The sequence below is a fragment of the Simochromis diagramma genome, unplaced genomic scaffold (genome assembly GCF_900408965.1).
Source record: "Simochromis diagramma unplaced genomic scaffold, fSimDia1.1 OVJJ01000602.1, whole genome shotgun sequence".
Lineage (NCBI taxonomy): Eukaryota > Metazoa > Chordata > Actinopteri > Cichliformes > Cichlidae > Simochromis > Simochromis diagramma.
In genome coordinates this window covers 1,584,190-1,606,983 of record NW_024387040.1, presented here as the reverse complement: position 1 = coordinate 1,606,983, position 22,794 = coordinate 1,584,190, and the positions used below count along the sequence as shown (strand labels likewise).

The 22,794-nt window shown below is 40.9% G+C and overlaps 1 protein-coding gene across 3 annotated transcripts in view; it reads right to left on the bottom strand.

Moving 5' to 3' along the window:
- LOC120741382 (golgin subfamily A member 6-like protein 22) overlaps positions 1 to 22,794 on the bottom strand; it is a 92,569-nt gene that overhangs the window by 66,141 nt on the left and 3,634 nt on the right. For 2 of the 3 annotated variants that reach the window (XM_040044250.1, XM_040044253.1), the window contains exons 3-6: positions 15,078 to 15,148; positions 9,245 to 9,368; positions 7,756 to 7,935; positions 622 to 705 (exon numbers count right to left, since the gene is read on the bottom strand). In XM_040044250.1, coding sequence (XP_039900184.1) covers positions 622 to 705; positions 7,756 to 7,935; positions 9,245 to 9,368; positions 15,078 to 15,148 — 459 coding nt within the window. The remainder of the gene's footprint in view (positions 1 to 621; positions 706 to 7,755; positions 7,936 to 9,244; positions 9,369 to 15,077; positions 15,149 to 22,794) is intronic. The other variant, XM_040044252.1, reaches the window with a different exon arrangement.

Sequence of the window (22,794 nt, the reverse complement as noted above, 5' to 3'; positions counted from 1 at the left end):
ATTTAATAACTGCAATATTACTAATTAAATCTATTTAATTAATGATTTAATTAATTTTTCATCAGCGTTAGGTGTCTGCAGGTTTCTAATTTTTAGCGAGCAACTCCTTGGTTTAACTAATCGCAGTGACAACTGTTTGTAATATCGGCTTATCGAGTTAATTCCATAAATTGGCCAAGTCACAAAGTGAAACTGTTAGAAGTTGTCTGGTAAATGTACTCTGAGAGGAAGCGTCTGCACACTCAGCCAAAAACAATTTTCAAGAGATACACCACTCTGTGCTGTTTTGATATTTCAAAGGGTGGAAAGAGTGGAAAGTGGAAAAACCAAATGGTTAGCCAAAGGGGCTGCGACTAAGAGGGGTAGTAGTTTCCGCGTGTGCGTGTGTGAGCTACATTCTTGGTTCCACCAGCTGGCTGGCTGACACACATCCACATGCACTCGATATTACTGTACATTCCCATGAAGATTTATGACTAATCTAGATTTTATTTGTAGATGCTGAGTATTTAAATCTTAAATCCCGAGTTAGTTCCTCTGTGTGTGTGTGTGTGTATGTGTGTGTATGTGTTGTGTGCACGTGCATGCATGTGTGTGTCTGTTTATGATTTATCTTTGTACCTCACACAAAAGTGTCTCCTCCTTCTGGTGAAGCTCTGATAACTCCCTCCTCTGACGTTCCACCTGCTTCCTGCTGGCCTCCAACTACAGAGGGAAAGAAAGTGTGCAAAGGGAAAGTAGAACGATTCAAATAATAATTAATAACAAATATTTGAAATTCCATACGCAGACTTTTGAGGCTTAAACTATTTCCAAACCATACATGGATAAGGGTTTGGTGTCTTGCATGATTTTAACACATGGTTCCGGTTCTGAAAAGAACATATTTTTGGCACATTAATGTGGATCGAGAAGCAGTGGAAGCTAAAGGCACAGAAGTGGGTCAAGTGAGCAGAAAGACCTAAAGACACAAATGGATCTAAAATGTGAATTTTCTGAGGCAGACAAAAAGATTTGTGATGTCCAAATAGTCCGCTCGTTTTTGTGTGAGTGCATGCGGATGTCTCTTTCTCTCTCTTTCTCCCACACACGCACTCACACACACATACTCGGATCGACCCGGACAGGCCAGGGATGAGCACACCCCATCTGATCTGTGGCCCGTTCATTCATTAGACCCATGCTCTCCCCTATTGATTTCAGCTTAAGTAATGAGAAAGCTTATCCAAAAATCTTTAGCATTTGGGCTCCAACTTAAGGGAATCAATGGGGCCATTTCCCATTTTGAACAGCACATACGCAGGGGTTTTATGTATGGTGAACGGGACAAATCCTGATGCTGATAAATCAATAAGCCTTTTTGTCAATGGACGGGCATGCTTGCACTCACACATACATGCATATGCGGACACACTTGGCTGATAAATGGTATTTTTGAGGCAATTAAAGTGAGCTGTAAACATATGAAGGCCAATCAATTGGTCAGTGAGGTCTATTATCAAGGCTTTAACACTGATTTAGAAGGGGCTTTAAGTGTGGCACAGTCACTTGTGCAGATCAGCACCTGCATAGATCAGTGCTGCTCTGTGCTAAGCTGCTCATACAACAAGAAAGTATGTGGCTCACCTCTAAAGACTGAAATAAAGAGAAAGAGGAGACTTAGCATTGCTGTATGACATGCAAAATACTTTCTTTTTTTTTGCTGCTTATGAAGTATTTTAAAGAAATGCCACAGTCAAGTAACACCCTAATTGTAACCCTCACTTTGCACTTTCCCTCTCTTTAAAAATTGGATCTTGCATCGTATTGAAATAAGATAAGTGGAGAGGAGTAGCTGTTTGCTTAACAATTCTATTTTAGCAGGGACAGAGAAGCTTGTTAGGAAGAAAACTAACACATCAGCGCTGCCCCTCAACAACCCATCCCCCAATGCTTCTACTGCGGTAAAGGTGAGACACACGCGTTAGCAAAGTTAACCTACAGACAACATTTCTCTGAGGTAATTGGTTCTGCATTAATATTCATTTGACTTTGCATTTAGTGACTATGGCTTCACTGGTTTGATGCACTGTGCCTATGTCCCCTGGTACATCACACAACATTAACCCTATAGCTCTGATTATGATTTCAGCCATATATGCATATTTATCCTTGCTACCTGAAATGCAAGCGATTCGATGCTCGACCAAAACCCCTCTTTTCTTCCAGCGTGCACTGGACCTGTCTCTTAATTTATAATTTGAAGTGTATAACATGACCAGTTCTTTTATCCCTCCCACTTTTTCACTGTGGTTGATCGGGTGCGTGTGCATGCGTTTTGCTGAGGCATGACATTTCAATTGTGCATCCAATCAAATTGGAAAAGAGGCGGTAAGGAAGGTTGGGGAATGATAAGGGGTGCGGGGGTGTACTGAGGGTTGCAGACCAACCGTTACCATGGTGAATCATTTCTGTCAAAACCACCAAGGTCACAACTGCTGACCTGCAGCGTTATGGGACTTTGGAATAGCATACTGTAAATGGACACAAGGATTTCTCTCTTTCTTTCCTTCTTTACACATTTTGTCCTTACTTTGCATTTTTTTCACTCTCATTATCTTTGTGTACATTCCTCCTTTTCTTTTTTTTCTTTTGCTACTTGAAAAAAACAAAAAGGCTTCTTGTTTTGCCTTTCTTTATTACTTTCATATTTAAGATTGACTAATTGTACCATTATGAGACTTTTGGTGTTACTGAATCCATTATGCATGGCCTGTGCTGGCAGTGGGTCTGAACACAGCCTGTTTTCAGTCATTATAATTCAGTTTGCTAACACACAGGCATTGTGCTAGTGTGGGGTTAGGGGAGATGGTATGATAAAATATTGAGGGCGAGCAAGGCAGCTGCAGATGCTAGCTGTCATGTGTGAGCGAATGAATGTTATGACAAGCATGTTTAAACATTCATGCGGGGAGGATAGTTTAGGAGGGCTTTTCATTAACACCAATATGTCTTCGTCTCCCCGGTGCAGACACTGCTGGTGGAAGCATGACAACAACAGGGAGGAGAGGAATTAACATCTCGAGAGGAAACTGCCACATATACAGAGAGAAGTAGAAACAATCAGTCCTGTGCGAGAGCACACACAGGCATACACATTTAACACTGGCTGACTCAACCAACTCTAACAGACAACTTTCTCTTATTTACCAGGACAGCTGTGTAACTGTAACATCGTGTTCAGGGCTGATCAAGTAGGTGGAAAACTTCAGTAGTTTCTCACATCAACCACAACAACAGAAATTATTTTGTTCAAATTAAGACTGAGAACGAGGGAGGTTTCTGTGCCAAATGTGCACCGCCACCCATGCTGTTAGGTTGTCAGGAGATTTGACCAGGCAGAAACAGTGCAAGTTCTTGATGCTTTCTGGAGACTGGAGAGAAGTAAAGCTATTTGTGGTAATTTCTTGGGAGCGAAGCAACATCTAATCTGTTTACATAACCTTGATGAAGTGAGATCAAGGAACAATTACAGGTGATAAATAGGGATTTAAGCTAATGCTGCTCTGGTGTATAGGGTCCACAATGTGTCCGTGCAGAAATTAATCATCTTTTTTTTTTCTTATTATCAAGCTATTTGAAGTATCTCTGCAGCTAGTGATTTAAAAAAGGCCCAGATATAACAATGCTGTAAAACAGCTCAACAACACTCTCTTGTTACTGAGGCATGGTATTGTGAAAAGACGAGACACATTGTAGCAAACTCAAACTCCATTTAATGGAGTGCAAAATCAATACTTATGCTGATGATCTCATGATGTCAAATCAAGGCGAAGGAGGGAAAAAAGGAGCATCATGCATTCTCAACATAAGTGGCTTTGACTTGCAAAATGTGTTTGCATAACATGAGCTTTAGTTAATGTCATAAATGGCTCTAAATGCTGCAAGGTGCATTAAAAATATGCACAGTCATCTGTTTTACCTACACCTTGATGCAAACATTTTGAATTAATCTAGTTTTCACTGGTCAAGCAATTCCATTTTGATATTCAAATTTGGTGCGCATGTGTGCCTGTGCACGTCTGTGCATGACTGATCTAATCAGTCTTAAATCAGTTAATAAGCCAAGGACACAGAGGAGATGACTCAGCTGATGTGAGCCCGAGCTAATATTAGCATCTCGCCCCCCGTTCTAGTCCTGCAATGCACGGAGTAGCTTCTACTGTTTGGGCTTCCCATTACAAAAGTGCACGTTTTGGACATTAAGACCAGCAGTTAAGCGCACCGCAGTGAATTCCATTAGCACATTAGCAAAGGTGCCACGACCTAATGCTGAGGTTGGGTGCCGCATTTAAGACCTTACAGTATTTGTTCTCTAAAGCAGCTTAAGTCAAATGTGAGGGTAGCCCTGAAACTGTTCTTAAAACTAAAAGCAAGGCTAATCCAAAAGACAGGCCTGTATATGTGAAAATGTCATTGTTGCCACTCTTCTAAGGGCCCTAAACAAAGTATAAATCTAATGCAAAATTATTCGGAAGCTGTTGTTCTAATTAAACGTCTCCCAATGTCAGATGCAGAGGCCAAACTGGAAGACAGGATGAGTACTGTTCTGTCAAAACTAATAGTCATTTCCAAACCACACATGATCAACTACATGGCTAAATGTTCAAAAACAGGCACATGCCACAGAGGCAAACAGATACATATACATGAATGCTGCCTATTAATTAAAAGCCAGAGCATGAAGTTGACTTGGGGTAGGCGGTTTGTGACACCACAAATCTAGGAGACTTCCTGTAAGACATAAATCTGTTGTGCTCTCACTCTCTCTATGGCACAGGCACAACAAAGACAGTCTTGTCCGGGTCCCCCCCCCCCCCCCCCCCATCCATTCATTAGAAGCACAAGCAGCTGCGGCCAGGTTCAGAGACAATCTACATTCTCTCTCTTTCAGTCACTCATTAATTCCCTCTGTCTTTTTCTCTCCGGTTCGCTCTTATTTTTAGCCCTTTTCTCCCTCTCCCTCCATTTCTTGCTGTCCTTCTCCAAGTCCCCCTCTCTCTTCTCTCTAAACATTGTCTCTTCCACATGGCCCGGATAATGAGTGGTGGAGCTAAACGAGAGGAAACACGGCTCACTATTAGGAGGGGAACGCTGACTGAAGGTTTTAAATAAACGGAGAGAACTTGAGGCCAAATTGTATTTCCAAGGACATAAACTAATGGAACAGCCAGACATTCTCTGAACAAATACACACTCTGTTTAAACAACCATAATAGTTGTAAAAATATACATGTCAATGTAGATCTAACTGAGAGACAGGCTGGCAGAAGGCAAAGAGAAATACATATAAATGCAGATATCCCCCATATATGAAAGCCCAAAAACAAACACTGTTCAATCCTTCTTTTCTTTAGTTTGGAAAGCTCAATAACCTGCATTTAACTGCAGAACAATAAGGACATGAAAAAAGCATAAACGCTCGTCTCTGAAAAGTAATTAGGCAAACGTGTTTTCTTAAGTGTCTCTGATATGCTCTCAGGCACATAAATCCACACCCACACATAAACACACACAGAGAGGAGCCCACCCTGCCTCGCTGTGGGGTTAATTGGGTTATCTAGTCTGATTAGCATAACTAATTAGGATCCTTGTTAACGGAGGAGTGCTATTTATTCAATTAGCGCTCTGTGTGTATGGATCCCCTTCATCGCTGGTATAAGTTCAAATGAAAACGAGGCAAAGCTAAGTAGGCATGAAGGGAGACCTGTGGGCGCCTGTGCGCGTGTTGATTTCATCATTTATCTGTTCGACACACAGATGCTCACCATCAGGTGCCAGGCACTTCAGCCCCACCAGCCCCCCCACCCCTCACTACCACCCCCACCAACACACACAAACACTCCAAGCTTGCTATGCTGTGGCTCTTAAACCCCCTCATCATCATCATTAGGATTCTGATTAGCATAATTAGCACTGTTAACCAGATGAGCTTGAGTGGAGCCAGGCTGTGCCAGTCGGGGCAGCTGACAAATGTCAAGCTCCTCGCACTTTTCCAGGTTGCGGAGGGGGCTACTTGTTCCTCATCAGGTGGGTTTATGGCACATTTCCATACCCTTAGTGATTGCTAACTGATAACAAATGGTCTTTCCAGCACATTTTGATGCAATGTGCACACACACACACACACACACACACATTAAAAAAAAAGTCAGAGGGGGATGATTTCTCTCTCAAGGCAAGCAGCCCTGTAAAAGTGACACAGCTCTTGAAGTTATATCAGTTAATAGAACAATGCTGAGCTCATACCACCAATTTATTCATTCGTGTTTGCAAATGCAGATGCTGTCTTTTGTTTGTGATGCTCAACATGCGCTTAAAGCCGACAGTAAACACAGAAGAAGCAAATCAACAGCACTCCTCCGGTCGTCAGCAAGTGAAAACTCACAAACACAATCCAGCACTCACAAATAACCAGAGAGAGGGAAATGAAACAGAGAGAAAGAGAGAAGGAGCGCTACATTTACTGAAATTAAACATTTTCTCATCAGCCTGAGGGTGCAGCAGGCCCACTAATGTATTATTCATCCCCACTTCACAAAGGAACATTAATCAATTATGAAGATATGAGGATCTTAAAGTATAGAGGAGAGACGAAGAGCGGCTTGTTCGTATTAATATGCGGCCGCAATCGTGCGCCTCCACCCCCCCACCCCCTTGGTCCTCAAATCAATATTTTGCAGATTAATTTGGAGCGGTTGTGGCGAGATGGCAGGATGGAAGGAGAGGGGGGGGCGGAGGAGAGAGTGTCTGAGGTCTGAATTAAGGTGAAGTGTTTTGTTGGGTTTTTTTTTCTAGGACTGTGTAAGTGTGTGTATGTGCATACGCGTAAATATGCTATCTGCTGTACTGTTTTTGGTAAACATATTAAGTCTGCTCAATAAAGGGATGTCCATCATCCAAAAAAAAGTCTTAACATTGAAACACTAAGTTAGGATTTTGATATAAACGTGTATAAAATTGTAAAGAGAGAAACTTCATGTAAATCATATCAATGATCAAAAGAATCTAATCATCCTGAAACTTGATGAAGGTGTGTAACTTCTTATTGGCAACCCAGTTTGCAGTTTTACCCGCTGATGAGTAGTTCTTGTTAAGTTACAGAGTGCATTAATACACTCACCTCAGAATTCAAAACAGCTGCCTTCTTAGCACACTTTTAAACAGCCCGGATATAGTCTTTTCCATCTTCCTCAAACCCCCTCTTCCACTCTTTATCCACTCCTCTGTCTTCAGTTGCTCCTGCCTTCTCCTCTCATCTGTTTTTCTTAACGCTCCTTTTTTATCTTTTATTTTCTCCTCATCCTCCCTCTACCTCCATAGCACCTCTTTTCTTCTTTAACTCCTCCTGCAGCTCATTTGTTCTTACATTCAGCTTGGAGAGCTGAAGTCAGACAGGAGAAGAAAAGAAAAAAAGAAATGTGCAGGCAGTCACATCTCTGCAATCTGTGGAACAAATGAGGTACCAGTCACATAATCTAAAAAAACTAATCTGAAACATCAAGAGACCCATCGCAAGACAACATCCTGCAAGGCAGTAAAAGAAAAAGTGGGTCATGCAAAAAAGATGGCTAAATTGACTGGCACTAAGTGAGCGAATGTATGTTTTATTACACCACACATTAATAGCTGTTGCATGTGCAATATGCGTGGCACATGCATGTGTATGTGTGCAAACAGCAGTCCCGAATAGTACACGTGTAAGCCTTTGCACACCTGAGCAAGCGTGTCAGCCCCCTCCTGTTGCAGGAGCTGAATGTTAGCTTGCAGTTTGGTGATGCAGATGTCTTTCTCAGCAATCTCCTTCATGTTGTCTTCGTGGATCCGCCGCAGACAAGACAGCTCGCTCTGCAGGTGCACCAGCCTCTCACCGCTTTCCAGCACCTGCGTCGCAGTCTTCGCCAGAAAGGAATTAAAATTTGATTCCCCCCCCCCCCCCAAAAAAGAGACAAAGGTTTATTTTCATTGAGAATTATTCACTGGCTAATACTCCTCATACAATTTTTCCAAATTGCTTTTGATTACTTTTTCATAAATGTCTCGCAATAATCTGAAATGAATTGGAATGAATAAAATTACATTTTTATATCAATTCTTAATGTCTCATTTTAAAATAGAAGTCCATGTAATTACAACTGTAAGAGCCCGAGCGATAATTGCCTGGGTTGTGTAAGACAAATTCATAGTTAGAAGTTCACATATTGCAGATTAAAATACAACGTATACTGTAAATATATATCATTTATAGTTTTATGAGGATACACTTAATTTGGCCACGTGTTCTAGAAAGCTGTTCATTTGATAGTGTCGTCGTGCTAACAGTGTTATGGCGCTCACATGTACCAAGGCTCCATGTGTGTTTGTGTGTCCTGTAGATCTGTTTGCGCATCTGCATTGCAGAAGCACCAGCTAAACAGAAACACAAGTGGAATAGAAAATATATAGCCATTTGTTGAAAATGTGATTAACAGAACAAGCTCCAGTTACTCTACTTGTTTCTCTACGGATCTGTCTGTAATCACACAAACCACTAATTAGCGGCAGTGCAAATGAGTCAACTCACAAGCAGCATAAACAAACAGTAACCAGCCAACACACACATAAACAACCAACAAGCCTGGGTTTACCACAAGCACAAATGCATGTGTGTATTTCTGCAAGCCTGTGTGTGTTTACGTGTGCCTTAACCATAAGCCACAGAAGACAGTAAAACAGCAGTGGGTATAATTTAGTGACACCCTGTAAGGAGGTGTGGGAAGGTTGTAAAAATCTCTCCCTTTTAATCCCGACCGGCGATGCCATGTTTGTTACCCAGGGCTCTGAGATATGCTGGTAATTCATCACACACGCCATGGCTTCCTGTTAAACCTGACTGCACATGGAGCGCTTGTAGCACAGCTGCCAAACCAATATCGTAAAAAAAAATTAAAAAAAGACTCCTCCACCTTTTAAACAGCCTTCTGAACAAATGCTGCAAAAAAAAGAAACAATTTCTTAGCAAGTCATTTAATTGTTTCAACCTTACAATTGCTATGAGAAAAAAAAAAAGAGATTTGTTTACATTGTCTTGCTTTTTTTGGGGAACTATCTTGAGTCCAGACAATTACGTGCAAACGACAGAATGTCTTGTTTGCATTTTTGTGGCGTGATCCCGGTAGCTCATTCTTTGGAATGTGCAAAAATCAAGTCAAGTCAAGTCGGTTACCTTTTGCTTTCCTTGTATATTCTCTGCGAGCTCCCTCTCCAGATCCGAGATGATCATGTCCTTGGTTTGCAGCTGGATTTTCACATCTTCCGTCTCAGACGTCATCTGGTCCACGGAATCACTGCTATAGCGGAAAGGCATAAGGAAGAGGAAGGAAATCGTGAACTACTGAACAAGCAGATAGATGTAAAACATAGAAGGAAAATATCTCTTTTCAGGTTTATAGTGAGTACAGAGTGCATTATTAAGTGATGTGAATTACAGAGATGAAAGCCACAGCATATGGCAGTGTATATAATTGTTTCCATCACAATGTATAAGCTTTGATCCTTAATCAGATTGTTTTAACAACTGATGCAGGATAAAACAGGAATGTGTAAGCAACATGCAGCACATGTATAAGGTGTAAAATTCAAAAACATCTCATTCAAAAGCAGCAAAGAGATGCTGAGCCTGTTGAAATTTGTGCTAGATGACAGCAACCAGAGCTGATATGTGTTTCTCTCCGTCAGTGTGTGTGTGTGTGTGTGCGCACGCGTGTGCATGCGTGTGTATGAGTCTGTGTGTCTCCCAGCGGTGAAAATACGTTAACTCTGCCCAGACACCTTTCTGAGTCACCAGTGACAGCTGTCACACACCCAAGATGGAAAGAGAGAGAAAAAAACCCCAGATCATACGGCACTGTGTGGTACTGTTCACAAACACACGGGCACGTACAAAGACACACGCAGGCACACGCACGCACACACAGTTTCATATTTACCAGCCTCATGAGATGAGCTATTCTGATGAAACTTTGCACAGATTAAAAATGTTAAACTCACATTTGATCAAGCGTGTCTACACTTTCACACCAAGTGGAGAAGGAAAGGCAAGATTTGACAAAAGTGACATGTGAGTGGATAGAGAGCGCTGAGAGTTAAATCTTTCACTTTGGCAAAAAAAAAAACAAAAAAAAAAAACTTTTCAGTCAAATGGAGTAAAAGCCACAGAGGAAACAGTGAAAGCTGACTTTAGATTATAGTCTGGTTCTGCCTCGATAGGAGAATGGGAACGTGTATGTTCTGCTGTTATTAATCCACTTGATGTCTTTTTATTTAATCGTAAGTAGAGTTTTCCTCTGTTGTAAATAATCACCGAGCTAAGGTGATAATTTACAACACACAACCCGTGATATAGAAGCCTAAGTAACACATAGGTATGTGTAGAAGGATGGTTTTTGGCCCAAAACATGTCATTTAAGACCAAAAGGAAAAGAAATGCTAACATTTATTATAAGATGACTTCTTTAGGTCCTTTTAGTCAGAGGTGCAAAACTTTGGTGTAAAAACAAGCTAATTTAAAACCTGTTTTCCTATAGAAGGAAGACACTTAGAAAATGGATGTGAGTGCGTGCAAGCATATGCTCGCTGCAAAAACAAAGATTTTTTTTAAAACCACACTGTTCTTATCTTGTCCAAGAACTCATAAACACACAACTAATGCAGAGTCAAAGGATTAAAAAAAACAAAAAATAATAAAATAACTATAATTTGTGTTACTTAACGACACATAAGCCTCTATTTTCTGCACCATTAATGGATGGAACTGAATTTATTAAGGAGAGGAGGATCCTTCATTTCCAACAGTTTTGCTTCTTTTGGGAAAATCAAAATGAAAACACGCAGCAAATCCTGATCTGCAACAAGTCAACATGCAAATTTATTCATGCCATTCAAGTGCGTACGTATCTGCGTGCGTGTGTGCATAATATTGCAGGTCATTATTATGCATGCAACAAATAAGGCTGCACGGCTTGTTATATTGCAATATACAATAAGTACTTGTGGTAAACAAATAACACAATGTCACACCACCAGAGGAACAGAGAATTCCTATTAAAAGCATTAAGTGTTGTTATGATTACTGTGTGGACAGAGTGAGCAGGTTGAGTGAATGTGACTGAATTGTGCGTGTGCGTGTGTGTGTGTGTGTGTATTACTGTGACTGTATGTGATATTAAAGCAGGCTCTCGATTTCTCAACCTGTCATTCAGCCCTATTAAGCAAGGCTAACAAAATTAGTCATGAATATGCAGTAATAACAAATGCAAATTGCCACCACTCCCCCCCAACACGCTGTGCATGTGGGTGTGTGAGCGTGTATACATATGTGTTTGCCCCCAGGGCTATAGACATTGGCTCTGTAAACCCAATTCTTTCTACATCATTACAGCAACAAGGCATAATTCATAAGAATAATCTGAACATCTATGTAACCTGGCACGCAAAAAAAGGACACAAGTCCTCCTTGAGACTCTCTTCACACGATGGGGTTCACATATAGTACAGCGGGTTCGCTTTAACCTTTTTATGTTGTGGGGAAAAAAAGGCTGGGGGTTTCCCGCTCCGCGTTTTATGCTTGAGACACAAGCGCGCACGTGTCGGTGCATGTACACACACCAACATGTAGATAGTCTGTTGCCTCCGTGTCCCCAGGGTGGTGTTTGACACAGCCTGGGCGCTGCCACAGCAATTAACCTCCCCCGTTAATGAGAGGAGTTCTGTCAAGCAGCCAGATGGCACTGCCTGGCACGCTGCCATGCAAAGACACATATGCTCATGTGCCCACACAGCTTCATTCACACACACACACACACATACACACCCAGAGACATGCGCATATACGCATTTAGGAACATGCACACGCAATGCAATCATGCCCCCCACCGCCCCACCCCACTGTACATCTAACTGTTGCTGCTTGTCAGCATCCCTCACCCCTTCCCCACCCCCCCTTCTTCACCCATCTCCTGCATTGTCTTCTCTCCATCATTCCTCCCTAGCTCCATCTCTGGCAGCTGCTTATCCATGTCGCAGCGCTGCAGATGTCACAACTCATCAGCTGGGAGAACAGCAGGGGAGGAGAAGAGAGAAGATTTTTTTAGAGGAGAGGAGGAGTTTTCTTGCATCTCAGTATCTGACAGAAAAGCAACCAACTGGATGAAGTTTTATATATTCGCGCACGACTGACTAATCAATGTGCTCGTTTCGTGACTTTTGTTAATGTCGGCGACTTTTTCATACATGTAGAAATGTTAGCCGTGGCTTTAATAATCAGCCGTATCGTTAAGAGGTGCGTGTGCTTATATTTGGAAATGGGTAGATACGAGCGCTGCGCGTGTTCTGCTTTGTGTGTTTGTTTGTTAATTAGCGTGGCACTTGGCCGCGGCACGGCCCGCTGTGTGTGCATGTCTGCATGTCCGTACAGCAGCCCACCAGGCCTTCGTATTGATCAGTTAGCTTGGCCTAATAGGAGAAGAGGAGCCTGACCTGGGAAAGTCAATATGGAGAAAAAGAGACATATCCTCCTCCCGTCCTGAGAGAGAAGTGGGAGAGAGAGAGAACGCAAGAGAAGAGATAGATACAGAGGTAGAGAGTCTACTGTACACTGTCAGTGCTGAAGAAAATGGTGAAGAGTGTGTAGCTTTTTGGAAAACCAGCTGGACAACAGAAAAACAACCAGCGCCAGAAGAAAATAATAATATAACAATGATGAACCCACCCCCCTAGTCTCTTGAAGCCCATGTATCTCATCACTCTGTTAACAGAGAAAAGTTTGAGTTTTGAATTAGAACAGTCTCACTGAGGGATACCGCCTAAGTTTCACATAAGTGAAGTTCCTACCTTTCCCAAATGAGAATCAGGATATTCTGTCAGAGCTTTTTTCCTCTCTCTTTCCTAACTAACTTTCAGCATTTGACTGCTTTTGGCAAAGGAAAACAGCACTCAAGTTAACTCCTGTGTAAGAAAAAACTCTGCTGGAGATTATACTAAGGGGAAATAATTTAAAAAATAATTGGGATAAAAACTGACACTCACTCACACATTAATACACCGATAGATCAATGTGTGTGGGGGTTTATGGGTGTGTGTGTGTGTGTGTGTGTGGGTGGGTATGTGTGTCGGGGGTGTCTGTGTGTGTGTTATGTACACCATTTCAACTGAAATATATAAATAAATTTGTAGATAAACAAAAAAAAAAGAGAAAATGGAAAAGTAGATAAAAGACTTAGGTTTCACCACGCACACGCATACATACACAAACACACACACACACACACACACACACACACACCTGGCTGAGTGATGCTACCCTGGAGGGTGGCTTCAATCTGATGCGTTTAATGTTGACGCTGGTGGCAAGAAACACACACACTCACCCGCTGTTTCAACCTGCCTGTCATTTCATTTCAGGAGACCTGATTTACTCATTTCATTTATTTAATTTTTTTTATTATTATTATATGTGCAGCCATTTAAAACGCTTAAGGTGTGATGCAAAGCCCCACATCTCTGACAGCAAGTACGCTGACTGAGGATCCATCACACCCTTCAGTGCCTTTTACAGGAATGGCATAGAAACCCCGTATAGCCACAAACTCGGCTGTGCCACATTGTGCCAGACCACTGATTCCTGCTTAGCTGGGTGCTTTAATTGGCTGCGCTGCAGGCTGTCAAACCACCGACTGTCACTTTTGACCATATTTGGATGTGTTTTTTTAGCTATTATATGACAGCTTGTGAAAAATAAATATCAACTGCAGTAATACCCATGTGTTTGGAAATTAACTGTTTTTCTTTTAGGTCAGTAAATATTATAATGTCACCTTTGATGACAAAGGCATTACTTGTCAGCAGGGGTTGTACTGGAGTTTGAGATGAGGAGGAGCTCTTGTGTAGTGAGGTCAGGAACACATGATCTACTGCAGGCAGTAGAAACGGGGACAATGTCTTTAGTTAAAATTTGGGCAGATTATTCACTTTGTTTTTGTAATTTCAATAACATAATCAATACATTTCAATAACTCTACAGCATACATCATTGCTTTTTAAAATCAGACCACTTCCTGCAATAATCACTTGATACACCATGAAAACATATTGGCATTCTCTAGATGAAACTAACCTATATTTTGACTCTTCTGCTGCGGATAAAAATGCTGACTTCATTCTAAGCATAACTGCTCTGTTGCCAAAGGGTAACTATGAATTTGTGCACAGCAGCTCAGCTGCTTGCTTGGAGAAAAGCATTTGGGTTAATACCTAAGATCACAATGGCATGTCAGAAGATATAAATAATTGATGAAATTACTGCTGCTGCTGTGCCACCTGCGTAACTTGCAGACGGCCAATCTCTTAGTGTCGGGACATCGAGAGATTGAGTTGTATTGTAGCATCAAACAGCTGTGTGATGCTACAGCAGCTGTTTTATAAAGGCAAAGAACAAAACAATGATATGTACAGCACGAGACAAGGTGTAATTTGAATGAGTTTTTATTTGGATGGTTGTTTACATTGTATCCAAATGCTTCTCAATTGATTTTCTTATCAAACTTCTTACTGGTCAAGTGAGTCCATGTGCCTAGCTGGCAATGAAAAAGTGTGAACTAGATAAATATGTATGAGCACAAAGATTCAAAAATGCTACTTTCATTAGTTTTGTCAGAATGTAAAAATAAAAATCTGTCTCTCTGGGAAGATCTAACGTCAAAACAGAACACGTCTTTAGGGGCTTTGGAGCATTGCATGGTGGGAAATATCATATAGGGATTTGCATATTGCCATGGGGACAGTGGTGTTGCAGTGACTCCCTAAAGAGTTCAAGCTCCCTCAGGATAGACACAGTCCCTGAGGCCAGCTCTGCTACCTTTCTCAACAGTGGGGTACCTGTGCATGTGTGTGAGTGAGTTTGTGTGGTCGAATCATGAAATTAATCATTATTTCAGTCAAAAGTAAACTTCTCCGAAGGAAAAAAAACTGCCTAGCTGATGAGAAGCGAAGGTAATACAAACCTGCGTGGGATGTGAGCCACAGGTCCAGTGACCTCATCCAGCAACAAAGGCTTCAACCCAGCCTCAGACACCTAGGATACACAGAAAATGACATCCTGATTATTTATTTCTGTTTAGTGTATTTGTAGTAACTGCAGCATTATAATGCAGTACCATACACCTTGAAATGAATTTTAATGCTAAAGTAGTACACCCAAGAAATAATACGTTCTCTCTGAACTCTAACATATCCAAATAGTTCAATATTCACTTCAGTACAACCTCAATTTCTGTTTATTAGATATACACTGCTAAATAAAGGAAAATAGTTTTGTAGAAATTGATTTTCTCGGGTGTAAACCATGATGAAGTCTGACAGCGCCCAGGGGTAAAGGTGTGAAGTGTGTCACCCCTGACTAATTGCTAAGAATTTGCATCTTGTTGACCGCAGCAGCATGATAATATTATCATGAGGAAAGAAGACATTAATATACAGCAACTGCATAAATAAAATTGAAGGAAAACAATCATTCCTCATTTTCAAACCCAGAATCCAAGATTAAAATGGAGATAGAACTGATTTAATAATTCGACTTCCCTCCTGAGAGATTTTTTTTTTAAAAGAACATCTTTAAAGCAATACAGTAGTGTGGGAAGTCAAGTGCATTGAAAGGAGGACAGAGAAAGCAAGACAGAGCATATGCAGACAAAAGCTTATGCACAAACACAGACAGACACACACAATTCTCAGATATAGTTTCAATTCAAAATACCCCTTGCCATTATCCTGTCTGCATGTCTCTTTTTTTCAAATGAAAATTTGTAAGGACGAGTGAAAAATGTGTCAGCACAGTTATTGTGAGGTCAATTCACACTGTGCAAAAAAGAGAACAGCATAGAAGGGGGGCAAAGGAATTAACTGAGTTCAAAAGAAAAGTAAATAGTTCTGATTGTCCAGCGTTTTTTATTAGGCCAGACTATTAAAAAGAGGGAAGAAATAGACAGGACAGGGCCAAATTAACAAGGGCAATAAGCAACAGCTGAAAAGAGCAAAGAAAAAGAGACATGAAAAAGACTGCCAGAGAAGGAGAGAGCGGCAGGAGGCTCCACAGAAACAGAGAGGCCCGGCACCGCTGGTAAAATATCGGCCACTCTATCGCCGTGGTGACAGGGGTCACTCCGGGAAAAGGAAATCAATGCTGACAGCAATGACTCACAGGTCAACACATATCCCCCGTGTGTGAGTTAATGTGTGTCTGTTCGTTTGCTTTTGGCCATGAGTGTGTGCGTGCATGTGTGTTTTTCAATTATGCATATGTTAAGTGTGTTTATGTGTATAACCATGCGTTTGTGTGCACGCGAGATAAGATATGGAGCAGTAGAGCACATATGGAGTGCATAAAATATCAAGTTAAACCATCTAAAAAAAGGATCTGAAGCATGTGTAAAGATAAGATTCAGTTCATTTAATGTGTAGTATTTAAGGCCTAATGGTAAAAGACAATTATACAGGTCGCCTTTGCTGTTTTAAAGGAGACTAATCATTAAATAACACACAGAGTCTGGATCTTCCTCATTTTTGCCACCACTTTACTATGAACTTGAAGAAAACTTTAAATTAAGGACATTGATTGGTGAATGATGATTACAGAAAAGGTGTTCACTCACATATTAGTGCAATTTAACCTGCTGGCAGTATTTATGTATGGGGACTCCTCCTGTGTGATGGCACGTTTGAATATTATGTTGTATAATACCAGCATAGCATTACTGGTCTATAAGAAAGTAATATAAAAAGCCAAGCTGTCCGTCCTCTAAGTAATCAATCTGTTTACCAAACCACATCTATAAAAATATACATTTAAACACACACACACACACAAAAGCCACACACGATCATAAAATATTCATATTCTAATGCACCTGCAATGTGACAATGAGAGGACCTGGAAAACGTAGAGGTCAGCGGCTAATATAGGTAGGCTACGTGTGTTTAGGAGTGTGTGCGACTGTGCGTGCAGGCCTTATATATACCCTTGGGTTAGCAGGAGTTACGACCTGCTTACATTATTAAGGTGAGTAGTAGGCTGTGTTATGTATGCCTAAAAAGCCAGTCAATTCATTACTGATGCAATCCCCTAAGTACATGAATAAGCGTGCGGCTTTCTCCTTTTCTCTGCCTCTCTGAACTGTAAAGGAGACAAAATATTGGTGCGATGCAGGGGGCTTTAGATAAATCAGAAACAGGAGGAAATTAATAATAAGAAATAAAACAACATTAGCTGATTAAGTATGTATGGCAGAGTGACGGCTGAAATTTACAGGCAGCTGGGCTGGGTGTCCGGAATAAGGTCTCATTACAGATCACGGTGTGTGTGTGTGTGTGTCCATCGTTAGTAATCCGTCACCTGTGGTCTCAGCTTTATGAAAAGGCCTGCAATCTATGATAATGAGCCCTGTGAAGGTTATGACCACAGTAAACTCATTTGTTAGCAGTAGGTATATATGTGTGTGTCTGGCTGGCTGGCTGGCTGGCTGTTTTATGTATAATATAGCAATGTCATAAAGGAGTGGCGAGGAAAAATACTTTTAAAGTATTGGTGAAAATCATCAGAGACGGGGAGTGAGAGAAAAAGAGGCAAGCAGGAAAGAAAAAGAGAGCACATTACACAGATGTTGCATCACATCAATTAGCTTCCTTGGCCAGTTATTAAAAACACAGAGAGGACTTATACAATATATTCTTCTGCAAGGTGTCCTTGGCATAACAAGCAAAACTAACTTCAAATGTTGTGTCACAATTTCTTATTAGGAAGGCAAACGTCCTATCATCACTACAGGTCCTTTCCTTGTTATGCACAGGGAAAAATTGTATTAGATACGATGTAAAGAGATTGCACTTGTAGTTGCAGTATGGCTGGTAAGTACCAAAAATGGTCAACAGTAGGACTTCTACTGTAAGAAATACAAGGAAAGCGCAAAATAGCAACAGTCATTCGCAGACTGATTTCCTTCTTCTCCACTGTCACTCTTCCTCTTTTTGCCTCAATTTTCCTTCATTTCTTTTTCTTTGTTTTCAGCCTCAAACCTCATCACAGTCTCTTGTCCCCTCCTGTCTCAATCATTTGCCCCTAACATACTCCCCCCCCCCCCCCAACACACACACACACTTCCCCTTTCTTGTTTCCTTTTCTGTCTGAAAATAGTCATCAATTTTCTCCCGAGCTTTGTCAACTAAAAGCAACAGAGGAGAAAAAAGACAAGAAACAAACAAAGCGGGAACGTGTGCTCGTGAGTCACCAGATCACAACACAAAGCGAAGGCTGAATAAAATAGAATCAAGCAACTCAAGCCAATTATGACTGGAAGGAGCACGCCAGCATCTAGTTCTGCTACGTCACGACCTGCATGTTCAGAATGAGCGTGGACAAAAAGAAAGAAAGAAAAAGTTTACTTTAATTTCGCTTGAGCCTAATTCAAATGATGCAACTACAGCATACAGGCAAAAGCACATGTCTGCTGCCTTACTGAACATGTTATTGACGAGATACAGTGTGGCATCAAACGTACTGGCAGAGCCTATCCAATATACTGTATGTGCCGAGACGTCCCTTTATAAGATTTTGCCTTCAATTCTATAATCTTTCAAATATAAAATGTCCTATTTTGCCAATTTGTTGCAAAAAGACTGGGAGAGTAAGCTTTATTCCTAATTAGTGAAGTGGCACTGTTGTAAACCTTCCCTCTGCCCAATGGAAGAAGACTAAACTGTAGCAAATCACATTCATACAAAAAGTTGCTGATTTTAATTTTGGCTTGCCCAACCATGAAAGTTGCGTTGACTAAACTTACCGGTTGCTCTTAAAGTAAAACCCAAGTAGAATCATTTCTACACAGTTCAGAAAGCCACTGTCGTCTCCCTGCATCAGACGGACTTGTTACAGTTCCATCCCGTGGCTGATATATTAACAAAGGTTTACAAGGGCAGAGCACTACATATGTAAGTTTGGCCTTATGGCTGACCTTACAATGCACTTAGTATCCTGTACAGGGAGTAATGCTGCAGCCACTCCTACAAGCCATTTATTCCAGCTAACGACCGTCAAGCACTCATAAATCAGCATTAGGAACCTCTTTCGCCTTCTCTCTCTCGTTTAGTCCCCCTTCTCTGTGGCTCCCTCCACTCCTCCGATATTTTCTGCCCCTTCTTGCATGCATTTTTTTTTATTTTTACAATTTACCTTTTCAAACCTGTCACTCATTCTCATTCAAATTCAATGTTTTTCATTCTTCTTCCTTTTAACTACATCCACACTGGCAAAGTTGACAACACCATTTGAAAAACGCTTAAATAAACGCATATTCCTTGACCAAACAGACGCATATAATTTGTTATCCAAGTTTAATTTAACACTTCTAGTTAAAGCTGAAGTCTTTGTCTTCTTATGGGCAAGGATTGTGTGCTTTGTGCATGACACAAAGGATGGACACACGGTGACTGCAGGCTGCAAACATGGGCGTTGACATCGCTGTTTCCAAAACTCCATCTGTAAACTAAAACTGGGTCATTGCGGATCTGTTTTATGGGTCCTAAAATACCAAAGCAGTGCAGGTCTACAGGTGTAAACATAACAGTATTGATGTAGTGTGCATATGGCCTTATACTGTGTATCTGTCTACCTGTCAGTCCTCCTCATCATCATCTCTTTATTTATTATGTGTGGCCCCTCTACCCCCCTGCCATCCATCCTGTTTCACCCTCTCTTTCTGAAAACCCCTTCTCCTGCAGATAGAGATGGCGTCCCTGAAAGGTCTAACCTGGTATTGGCACCTATATTGATTTTAATTAAGCTAATTAGTTCATTATTCCAAGGATCAAACAGGGGCATCCATTACTGCATAGACAGAGAGAAAGAGAGACTTAGGGCTCTTGGGTGTGGAGGGGTGCTATGGAGTTAATATGGTAATGAAGACAATAAATTATCACTCACAGCAAAGTCATTAACAACAGCATTAGCATAGTCAACCACCGTGACCCCCGTGACCTCCCCTGCTCTGTCTTTCTCACTTTCACTGCCTTGTTCCCTCAGAGCACCTGCCACAAACGCGAATGCTGAAGCGTGTGTGAGTTGCGTGCATGTGTGCGTGTATTTGTTGGGGGAAGTGGAGTTTGGGGGGGTTGATAAAGGTCACAGAGATCATAGACTGTTTTTAATGCTAACCTGAATTAGGTTTCATTGCTATGTAGGGTTGGACAGGTGTTCTTTGAAACGCTTCTACTGCACCAAGTTCGCAGCATGAATCATATACAAGCTAACCACAGCTTAATCAGTTAGGAAGCACGCTACATCAGTACTTCTATTACAATCATTTTCTTCAACATATTTTTGACAGATAGTCTTAATGCACCGGTATGTATGTATTTTCAAGTAGACCAGATGTCAGAACTCTAAAGTTGTGGTCATCCTTAATGCAGGGCTGATATGCGCTGTAGCCTGCATACTTACATGTTTCATTTACATGTAACTACAACCCAGGAAGAAAACTGGGCCTTGAGAGTCCTGCTATGAAGAAAGCTCCACATGACAAGAAAAATTGTGCTCTCATTAGCAAGAATTAAGTCATGAGACCAATTTTATCATTTGGTTCCCAGGCTTTAAGATTTTAATAGCCCCTGTTCTGTGGTTTATGGGAATGTCATAAATAGTCGCTTTGTGAATCACATACACACACACACACACACACACACAAAAATTGGAGCCTCATCACAGCTGGAGACATTGCTGGCATTCAGTGAGCAAATTTGTTGTCATCACTTGTTGTAACTGATTTTGCTCTCTCCTCCGATACAAATAACACAAAGAAAATCCTTTGTCAACCACCGTTTATAAAGATTAACAAGCATGGCCAATGGGAGACTTCCAGTTTAGGCAACCGCAAAAGAAGACTGCAGGGGTTCCAATGCAGGCTATTGAACTGTTTGTCCTATCATGTGGGTGTTTTTTTTATCTATGATTGTAGGAACATTTTGGGGGCGACGGTGTTCAAATTTTGTCATGACGAGCTGAGTGGATCAAATAGAGGCCAGCTGATTCCAATTTACCTCTTCTGATCTGTACTTACTAACAAATACATGTCTCAAATTAAAGACATGTCTGTCACTGCAGATGTTTTCCTAGTACAGTTTAACTTGTTTAAGTAAGGTTCAAAACATTAAAAAAAAGACTATTTCTTCTTTATCTAAAATCCTGGGTTGTCCTATAACCCCTTCAGTTAAAGCAGGTGTTCAAGTACAGTACAAGTTTGTATTGCATGCAAGGGACATGTCCATCTGTCTGTAGATGGCACAGACCAAAGGCTAATTGTAACAGTCTAGAACCCAGAATACAATCCTTGAATTTTATGATATTATGGCCACAAAACAAACTCTGTTTAGTGTCCATTAGAGTTCAGCCCTATTGTGTATCAACAAGACCATACACTACGATTCAATCAGACGTTAGCCAAGCTCCTATTACAGAGCTCATTGCATCGTTTACATTGTGGAACGGTCCATAAGTAGCTCTAAATGCTCTTCATTTGATTGGATTTCGCATTATGGACATCAGAGCAGAAACACACTGACTATCCTGTCCCCTGACTATCCTAATAGACTGTTGAGTGAGACGCTCCATTTGTTTGTATTTGTTTACTGATGTAGACCCTGAAAACATACAAAGTAGCATAAACAGACAGTGAGAGCATCGTGTAAGACGGGTGAAAATGGAGATTCAAAGGCTCAGAAGATGGGTCGATAGCGGCAACAAACTATTATGTTCCCTCACAGCGTGTCTCTTTGGCTGCCAAACGAAGCTGCTGTTGTCACAAACAATAGCAAAACTACGACTGGATGGACTGAAGGACTCTCAGCAACTAAGTGAATGTCACTTTAATAAATTTTACGAATTGTTCTTCACCTTTTCCCTTTAAGCTGTATGTTTTTAATCAGCTTGAGAAATGGAAAAATAAATTAGTAAAGTTCCTAAAATTCCATTACTGATAATAAATGTGAAAATTAACAAATGTCTTTGCTTTTCAAACTACCCTGTAGGCATGTATTGTGCTATAATATACAAGAAAGACATATATTGTAGAACTTATTCAATAAAGGAATCTGAGAAAGTGCTATGGAAGAAAAACGGCAGAGATGCCGGTATTTGTGTTGCTTAAGCAATGTCAGTGAAGAGAATTAAGTTTTAAAATGATGAAAGTTAAAATTGGACAGCTTTGAATGCTCAAAAATGCAAAGCATTATGTTAGCGTGACCTTTGTAGTAACGGTGTAGAGAGCACACAAAGCTAGCCCTCTGACCTTCTACATAATGGCAGATAAGTACTTCGATGTATAATAAGCCATAATTACTTTTCTGTGTGTAAAATCCACTCAGAGGAGAGAATATTGATAGAAGCCTGGCCGTAACTAAAATGGAACAATGACTTAAGGTCACTACATCAAGTGGTGGTGATGTTGTTAGTTCCTCCTATAATAAAGTTTTCCTTTTTTAGGCAGTTTTTCCAAAGACCCAAAAGCAATAGTTCATTATCTGTCTCAAGGATAGATTCTAATACACATTAAGGAAGAAAAGAACACTGTAAAATCGCTAAAATTACAGAAGATATATATTAAAAACAAAGACAAGAGACCTTTTCATGCGCAGAGGAATTTTTGGCAACCTGAGGAGGTTTAAGTCAGCCACAAA